We start from the raw sequence: 9,423 nt of genomic DNA, 5'->3' as shown, positions 1-9,423 counted from the left end.
TAACTATAACTGGTTCATGTAAACAGCAGGAGTTTTTGCAGTTTCAGTAGTTAGACTAAAAAAATGTGTCAGACAGATGGAGGAAATGCTCTGAAGCTGAGGTTTGAATTATTATTATTTATTGGTTTTTTTGCCTGTCCCGTTTGGTTCTTTTGGCATCAGAATTATTGTCTAAAAGCAAAGGAAGATGCCCAACGGATTTACTTTACCAAATGGACCATCCCAGCCTTGCCGTATTGGTCTATTTGATTCACCTTTTATTGTTTATTTTATTTTATTTTCACTTGCTAAATACGGGACAGACTTGACTGGGGAAAAGAAAGAGGGAAACAAAAACAGCGTTGAAGAGGAACTGTGATAAAGGGCAAAAAACAAAAACCAACAAAACAAACAGACAAAAAATACATATGTCAATCACCTGGATCACCTGTTGAGAAAGAAAAAAGAGAAAACAAGCAAAAAAAAACCCAACCCAGACAGTAAGGTTTGAATTAGACACAAAGATTCAAATATTTTGGGTAGAGCTCAGAGTGACATGACTTTGTTTGCTCTTTTTTTCCCCCCAGAACAGATTTTTTTCCTGGATTGCTGTGCACTGAATATGAAAACCAGATCGGTTTCTTTTTATCCCTGTGGTTACACAAGGCCACAAAAAGCACTTTTTTTTTCTCTCTTGGCTCTTGGCGAAGGCGGTCGCACTTTTCTCCTCTCCTCCTTCCCCTTATCTTCCCTGCTTAGCCTCTTGTGTCCTTGTCCTGTCTCGTGTGTAATACTTTCTCTGGAACAGTTTCTCACTGTCGTTCTCTAAAACCTAAAAGAGAATTATGGATTTGATCAACTGGTCTCTGAATGCTATTGACACCCTTTTCTCAACAAGAAGTCTGGGCACGGGAGAGCCCTGGAGGGACTTTCCCTGCCAGATACACGATGGACGGGTGGCAGAAATGGAGGATCGTGTGCCTGGCGGGACTGTCGATCGAGGACGCTGAAGATATCTGATCGGAGCTGGCTTGGCCCTGGCTTATCGGAGAATTAAGAGAGCAGAATCGACTGTTCAAATCCCCCCCAAGGCTGCCTGCTGGAATTGAAACGATGGGACGAGGCGCGACTTCTCACAACAAATGCAGCATGGTTAACACCTTGGAGATGCTTACAGCTGCCGTGAAGACTCAAAATAACACCATTGAGCATATATTGGGATACATCAAAGAGAGGCCTGCTCAAAATTAGACCCTTGAGCGAAAGTTGGATCACATCGCAGAACGGCTCACTGCAGTTGTGGGGTCTCAGAATCAAAAGCATGACAACACCACGGAACGGAAGTTTGATACCATTATGGGGAGGCTCGCGGTTCTCCAACGGGAGATTGAGAGACCAGTGTCGGAGTGTTAAAGAACAGCTTTGAAATTCTCCTGAGCTGCTCGCATAAAAGAAAAATCAACAACATCAACATGCGGACACCACGGCGCCAGCTGCGGCCCCAAGGCTGGAGCCGAACAAAAACTCCCAGATAACGACTGTGAGTTGACTATTCTTCCCATTCCATGCAAGGCCACCTGGGTTGGCTGGCAGACTGTATACTTAGCCTGATAGGGCGGAGGACACTGTCTCAGCTGAACTCTGGACACGCACACACATACATTTACACTGATAAGCACGCACTCATCCCCCTCCCTTTCCAAACGCCTTTGATGCTTGTTTCCTGTGGGGGAAGACGGTGGGTCTGTGTGCCGCGCTGGAATGGTAACGCTGTGCAGGATGACTGCTGTGTTTCCTTCGGATTACTCCTCACCCCCTACCCAACCTTGTGGCTTATCACGTGCTCCAATGTTGTACTGTGGACATTTATGTGCTCTCTGTGCAGAGGAGTTTTTTTGTTTCCTGTTCTCATGCTGTCCTCCCATTGGTGCCCAGCATGAGTAGAGGTCTCTTTTTCCTCTTCTACTTTCCCATTGTTGTGAGTAGTAATACGATGGCACTAGTCCAATTTGGCGGCCAACCAAACCGGTTTGACCGGTTTCGTGTGTGTGCACATGCGCGTTCAGGTGTGTTGAGGGTACGCGAGTTCATGTGTGGAAACACCACAGGGTGTCAGAGGGGTTATATGAGTTTATGTGTTTTTAACTGGGTTTTAATTTAATCAAACCATAGGGTTTTTTAATTAAACTATTTTTATCACTTAGGTGTATCGCAACATTCAGTTATGCAGACATATATGTTCTTAAAAGCAATTCTTTGTTTTGCGGGTGGAGTAGAAGCTGTTTTGGTTCACAGTGCACCTTAACAAAGAGGGGATGCTTTTTATTTACATCTAGTCAAAAGTGTTGGTAATAGTATTTTAGTCACACTAATTTTGTGATTCTGACAATATCTCAGCTTGCAGTGATGCAAGCATTTTATTTTAAAAACGGCACAAATGGGAATTTCTTCTGAATGTCTGAATTGTCTCCCTCTTAGTTCAACATTCCGAAATCCCGATTTTTAAATAAAATGATCGCATCAACCCTGGAAAGATGCGTAAAAACTAGTTAAATTAAAACTAGGGGTTTGATTAAATGAAACGCTTGTGAACATGCTGACATTACCCATTCAGAAGAAATTCCCATTTGTGCCGTTTTTAAAATAAAATGCTTGCATCACTGCAAGCTGAGATATTGTCAGAATCACAAAATTAGTGTGACTAAAATACTATTACCAACACTTTTGACTAGATGTAAATAAAAAGCATCCCCTCTTTGTTAAGGTGCACTGTGAACCAAAACAGCTTCTACTCCACCCGCAAAACAAAGAATTGCTTTTAAGAACATATATGTCTGCATAACTGAATGTTGCGATACACCTAAGTGATAAAAATAGTTTAATTAAAAAACCCTATGGTTTGATTAAATTAAAACCCAGTTAAAAACACATAAACTCATATAACCCCTCTGACACCCTGTGGTGTTTCCACACATGAACTCGCGTACCCTCAACACACCTGAACGCGCATGTGCACACACACGAAACCGGTCAAACCGGTTTGGTTGGCCGCCAAATTGGACTAGTGCCATCGTATTACTACTGTTGTGTACTTTTTCAGTGTTTTTCTGTAACGCTGCCGATCTCTGACCTGTATTCCCATGTGGGGGGGTTCTATTCCACTGCGGGGCAACCTGCATGTGGCCAATAAAGCCTTTCATTCAACAATGAGCTATTATACAAAAACCTGCTGAGAACATGTGAGTCCCCACATGTCGTTTTCACGTCCCACGTCTCAGACAAAGTAAAACGTGAGACACATTTTGTTTCATGTGGTGTCCAACTTGTGTTGTTTAGTTTATTTCAGTGTTTTATTTTTTAGAACACATGTTATACTTGTTTTAGCAGCTCATTTTTAACTAAAACTGTTATTAAGAATATTATAATGATATAGGATTTTAGTGCTGTTTGTGGATATTCTGAAGACTGATGTAAAGTTGTCTTCAGAAATGATCAAGTTATGTGTTTTTAATATTCATTTCAGCTGCATCCTAAACTCTATTTTATATATCATTCCAGTGTAACAAACAAATCAGTCTAGTCTTTACTGGAACCTTTCAAAATAATTCACAGTTGAAACACTCCAACTCACACCAGAGCATCCCTCCATCAGGTCCAACCTACTATCAGTGGCTCTAAGGTGCCTGTGCTGATAGCTCTAGGTCTAACAAACTGCATTCAAAACAGGTGGGTTATGTGGTGGCTAACTGTCCAAAGACATAATGGGCATAACAAACTTAAAAAAAAAATTAAAAGAGGACCACGTGAGACATGTAAATCAGAAATTCTAGTAAAGGTTTTTTTTTTTCTTTTTTTCTTCTTTTTAAAATCTCTAGTAAATGGCCACACAGAGACCAAGTTCACGCGCTATTTGCATGCCACACACCGAGTATTCACTCTGAGATTCTGGAAACGACATTCAACCTGCAGCCATTTTGTTAAGGGCAACTGCCATTAGTGAAGCTAGACTGAAAAGTAATAGCCTGGACTGAAGTCTTAAAAATAATGGAGACATACCTTTTATGATTTAATTTTAACCTTGCCGTTTTCTCTCTCTCTCTCTTTTTTTTTTTTTTTGAAACCTTGGATACTTCTTTTCTTAAAGAAAACTAATAAAATAGAGATCACCCCGTGCTTTAATTCTGAGATATTTATTATAGAAATTAATTTTAAATGAGAGTGAAAGTGATAAAAGTACTCACCTTCCAATGCAGGTTTGCCAGCCATGTTTTTGTTTTTTGTTGTTTGTTATTTCCTAAGCAGTTGATCGAGTGTGTTCACTTTCTGGGGGTGACATTGAATAGTTTCGTTTCACTGAAAGAGCTGTAATATAGTCTGACCGTAAACTCCTCCCTCAAATGACACAAACAAGAGGTGGAGTAAATAAGTTAGCTGCCCTCCAAATCCCGGTATGGCAGTGTAGGAAATCAGAGACTCAAAAAAGTCTTTTTTCGGTGCTATGATGTTTTCTTTCTCTCTGCTTATTCTGTTGGTTTTTGTTTTTTGCCCTTCTCCCCCGTCCCTCTTCTCAGCTGTTTTTCTTTTTCTCTTTCTTTCTCCCCTTCTTTCCCCCAGTCAAGTCTGTCCCGTATTCAGCAAGTGAAAATAAAATAAACAATAAAAGGTGAATCAAATGGACCATTACGGCAAGGCTGGGATGGTCAATTTGGTAAAGTAAATCCATTGGGCATCTTTCTTTGCCTTTAGACAATAATTCTGATGGCAAAAGAGCCAAACGGGACAGGCCAAAAAAAAAAGAAAAAAAAAAGAGACTCAAAAAAGTCACTCGTTTCTCTGAATCCGACTTAGTATTGATGATCACCCCCTGTGATTTATTTAGGCTTCTTCATCTATTAGTCGGTCAAAGGTTCGCTGTTATTTATTCACACACAGGAACAGAATAGACAAAAGATTCTGTAAACGAGAAATCCATTTTCCAAATCTGACTTGGGGGAGATATTACAGTGTTTAGAGATGATATATGTAAAATAAAATAGATGTAGTGATATCATAAAACGCCTCAGCGAGCGTGGTGTGAGACGAGTATTAATTAACTCTATTCACAATGAAAGTATATCACTCTATATTTAAACAGATAAAAATAAAGGCAAAGTAAATACTTAACAGCCCGTGCCCTTCCCTCTCCACCCTCCTTTATCTTTGAAGTTTCTGCTCTCCTTCGCTCTCTGGCGCCTTTTCCCTTGGGGTTTTTAGTAGGTGCAGCAGGTGAGCTGTTGTACACCTGTTTTCCATTTTCTTGTTTACCTCAGTATTTAAAGTTACAGTAAGTAAAAAACAAATCTTCACTACATCAGTTCAGCTGCTGAATTTGAACAGTTTAAAGTCAGACAGATGTGATTTACAGATTTGACCTAATAGTCAGGACACCGTGTATTTTCAGTAACGTCAGCCCCTCCTTTGCTCACGCCTTATGTAAACAGCCGTCCATAAGTAGCCTGTTTGAATTTTTACAGTCCTTAGGAGAAATTGGGGAGGGAGATGACTCCCGGGCATTCCTGAGAGTCTTTCGGGCCACGGCAAAGGCGGCCTGAGGAGGAGTGGGCACTGCGCCTGCTGCCTCTGTTAGTGTGTCTCAACTTGCCCGCCTTTTTGCTGATGTTTGTGAAGGGACCAGCTGGTTGACGCAGCGAGGGAGGTAGTAGTAATGCTGCCAGAGGACCATTTGACCACGCGACCCATAACGCCATGAGGGCAGCCACGACCCTGAGGAGATGTTTCTCCGCAGGGCAGCAGGGTGCACCAAGGTCGTTATCTCCGACCCCCGACACAATTTGATTCCCCTGCGTCAGGAGCGCGCACCGGGCAGGGAGGGACAGCGGATCCAGTTGACTCCGCCTTCATTCCAACCTGCGAGACGTGGAAATAGTGATGTTTTACTTTTGTTTGTTGTTACGTTATGGTTCAGTGTATGGATTACAACTGAGCGTTCTACCATAGCTCTTTTCTTCCACAGTCTACTTCCTACAAAACTTTATACATTTCAATGAAATTGTAAAGCTGAAGGATCAAGATTACTCAGTTTTTTTGGGCTAGCAGCGTGAACGTAAAACTGTTAAAGACTCAACTTGAAATGCAGACAAAATTAAAGAAATAAAATTGTTAACATTATAAGGCAGATTATACACAATTACTCTTCAGTGTACCCATGGCAAACTTGCTGTAACTGTGAAAACGTTTTACAAGGCAAACAATGAAAAGCTTTTTTGTACATGTGGGCTTTCCACACAGAGCTGGTGGAACCATTTCATACACCTGTCCCACTGAATCTGTCAAAAAAAAAAAAAAAAATAGGGCCAGCCTTAAATTTCTAAGGATTTCTTGTAACCGCTTGACAACAAGAATTTATGATTACGTTTCCCCAGCTGTCATCAGTGTCACGTTCTCTCGCTGCAGTAGTGAGAGGTCAAAGGCCAGTTTGCGTCTAGCTGATGGAAAGGCATCAGTAACTCAAATAACCAATTATTAAAACCAAAGTAACCAAAACGAAAATAGAAAATTGGAAAAATGTTGCCTGTTCTAAAGAGTCTTAATTTCTGCTTTTAAATTTGAAAAGCAGGGACTTTGGTTTAAACAAAAGCATGGCACCATTTTGTTTCAGTCTGGTGGTGGGTATATTGATGTGAGAGATATTGTGATCTTGGGCCTTTTCTTTATGCCAAAGCCAAACTGTTGTTGCTGACCATGTCTTTTTTCTTTTTTTAGTGTACCCATCTTTTGATAGTTGCTTCCATCAGGATAATGTGCCATGTTATGCAGCTCAAATCACCTCACATTTGTTTCTAGAATATGAAATTGGGTTCAGTGTACCTTCTGTACACCTTTGGGATGTGGTGGAGTGGGAGATGTCATCAAGGCTCTGCAGCAACAGTGTGATGCTATCATTTAAATATGAATCAAAATTCATGAGGAATGTTTGCCACTAAGAATTAAGGCAAAAAGGGGGCCCAGCTATGTAAAAGCAAAGTGTACATAAATCTGCCCGGTCCATGTAGTTGATAACAATAAGCTTACCAAAGTTTTAGTAGTACTCTTGGTGAAGGTGATGGAGGCATAGCGAACAGCATCTTCAGGATCAGCCGACACAGAGACAACAACATAATGACTGCTGGGTTGATTCCACACTTCAGAGAGGGAGCAGTGCATAACTCTTTACTATTACAGAGAGCTGAATAGTTGTGAAAGCAGACTGAGTCAGTATAAGGTCATTTTTCTGTTTTCTTCTTCTCTTTTTAAAAAAGAAATTGGATATCATCATAAATTAAAAGAAAAAAATTGCTGAATTTATTTTAATTTAATAAAACATTAAAAGATAAAATACAATTTTAAGTTCGCATGTGCTTAGTTTATCCCAGATTGGGATACAAAAAGTCTTTAACAGTCATAGCCTATAACAAGCTCATAATTAAAGCAAAACTTACAGTGATTTCCCTGGTCTGCAATCTGTTTTCAGAAAAAGAGAAACCCACTTAGAGTCTTCAGGCTGCTTAGATATTTTTATTTATAAAAGGTTCATCTTGTGGAGGCTCCTACCTTTAAATTTCTTCCACTGGATGGATATAACAACAACTACACATATTAGGAGTGCTACTACACCCACTAATGCAGCAATCACCTTCCCCCATTCTGAAGAAAAGGACAACATTTTAAAAAATTTCCAGTTTCTGTTCTGTTCATTGGCTAAAAATAAAGTAAATTTTTGTTTTGTTTTGTTTTTTTCCAGGCAAAGAAATGTTTAATCATCTTCTTGTGAGTAAAGAGATTCTTGTTGAGCAACAACATGATGTAAGACTTAGATGTGACTTAGAACATTAACTTTTAATAGGAAATGTGTCAAAATACAACATTTGAATTTCTTGGAAGGACAGTAGCAGAGTTTATATCAATACTGATTATTCTATATGGAAATTACTTGGATTGCAAATTGAGACGAAGAGCCCAATGACAACATTAACTTATATAGAGAGTCATCAGTACACAGGAGTACAGGAAGTGCAATATTTTTAAAATTAAAAAAATAAAATAGAAACTAATCAAAACAAATACCAAATTCTCACCTCTTTCCATACCTTCATATTGTCATCATCATCATTTTTCACTTGCCACTTGAATAAATCATAATTCTTTGATGTGTAAACATTATGAGAAGTTGTAAATGTCACACTGGCTGAGCAGGCAGACTGTGACGTCTTCAAGCCTTTGTTATTATTATCAGTGGATTTATCTTCATACAGCCACTTGACTGTGTATCAGCATTGCTCATACATTGACACAGAGCAGGTCAAGGTCACCATGTTGCCTTCTTTACGTTCGCTCACTGATGATAAAAGAAAAGAAAAAATAAGGAGAATTTTCGGCAGTCCTCAGAGTAACTATGATTTTTACAGTAATATGATGTTGAACTGAGCCGTTTTGAGCTGATAGTATTATGATGGAAATACCCACTGTTAACAGGAAAGAGTCTGTTTATAAAACCTGGACCTTCTTGTTTTCCTGATTTGTTGAACATTCTGCAGGTGTAATCACCAACATCCTCAGCTGTGACATTTATCACCAGCGAACAGTTTACAGTCACACTTAGTCTGGGTGATTTATTCTTAGCATTTGCATGCATCTTCCCATTTTCAAACAGTGTCACTGCGCTCGGCTTTCTAGATGTAGTGAAGAGCCAGGTAGTGCTGTTACATTTTTCCTGATCATCTTTCACATTTCCACAAGACAAAGTGACTTTATCTCCAACTCTGACAGGACAGAGTCCTGAACTTCTGTTGCTGGTAAAATCAGAAACAAATGCAAAAATGATTATATAATATGATTATGATTATAATAATTTTAGATACATCAGTTTTTAAATAGTATTTCTCATTTTGACAAAGAAATTATTTGAGGGGGGCCTGAATGACTAAATAGAATGATACTTATACTATATAGCATCTTTTTTAATTCAATCTTTTTCACTTAATTAAACTGAAAGTGGTTTCTCCCTGACGACGAAGACACTCTAAACTTGGGCAAACGTTTTGTGTTTACATCTCTTTCAACCAAGTAAAAGTTTGAAATTCTACTTGTAAATGTACACGTATCCTTACCTGATAATTGAAGTATAAGTACCATTAGAGAAAGAAAACATTTGAATCCCTCTGCATTCCACCATTGTGTCTCTTGGGTTTTCTTCTTGTTTGTCACACTGTGTCTAGAAAAGTCCCTTATTGAGGAATACATCCTATTTTACTGTCACTATATATCATTCATAAGGCACTGTTATTATTTCATTAGTACTTCATTAGTCCGCATCAGCTTATCATCAATATTATCATGTATCACTTATTATTTAGTAAATCTGCTACAATACTCTATCAGTTAGTAAAGCACCAGTTTGACTGGGGG

The 9,423-nt window shown here is 39.2% G+C and overlaps 1 protein-coding gene across 1 annotated transcript in view; it reads right to left on the bottom strand.

The window, feature by feature from the left end:
• Positions 1-4,313, bottom strand: part of LOC102213634 (GTPase IMAP family member 4-like) — a 7,131-nt gene extending 2,818 nt beyond the window's left edge. Inside the window, exon 1 of the mRNA XM_005751900.1 lies at positions 4,221-4,313. Coding sequence (XP_005751957.1) covers positions 4,221-4,245 — 25 coding nt within the window. The 5' untranslated portion in view covers positions 4,246-4,313. The remainder of the gene's footprint in view (positions 1-4,220) is intronic.
• Positions 4,314-9,423: the final 5,110 nt, after the last annotated feature.

This window comes from Pundamilia nyererei, unplaced genomic scaffold (genome assembly GCF_000239375.1).
Source record: "Pundamilia nyererei isolate P.nyererei 1_Seehausen unplaced genomic scaffold, PunNye1.0 scaffold00332, whole genome shotgun sequence".
Classification (NCBI taxonomy): Eukaryota; Metazoa; Chordata; class Actinopteri; order Cichliformes; family Cichlidae; genus Pundamilia; species Pundamilia nyererei.
This window is presented reverse-complemented; position numbering and strand designations above follow the sequence as displayed.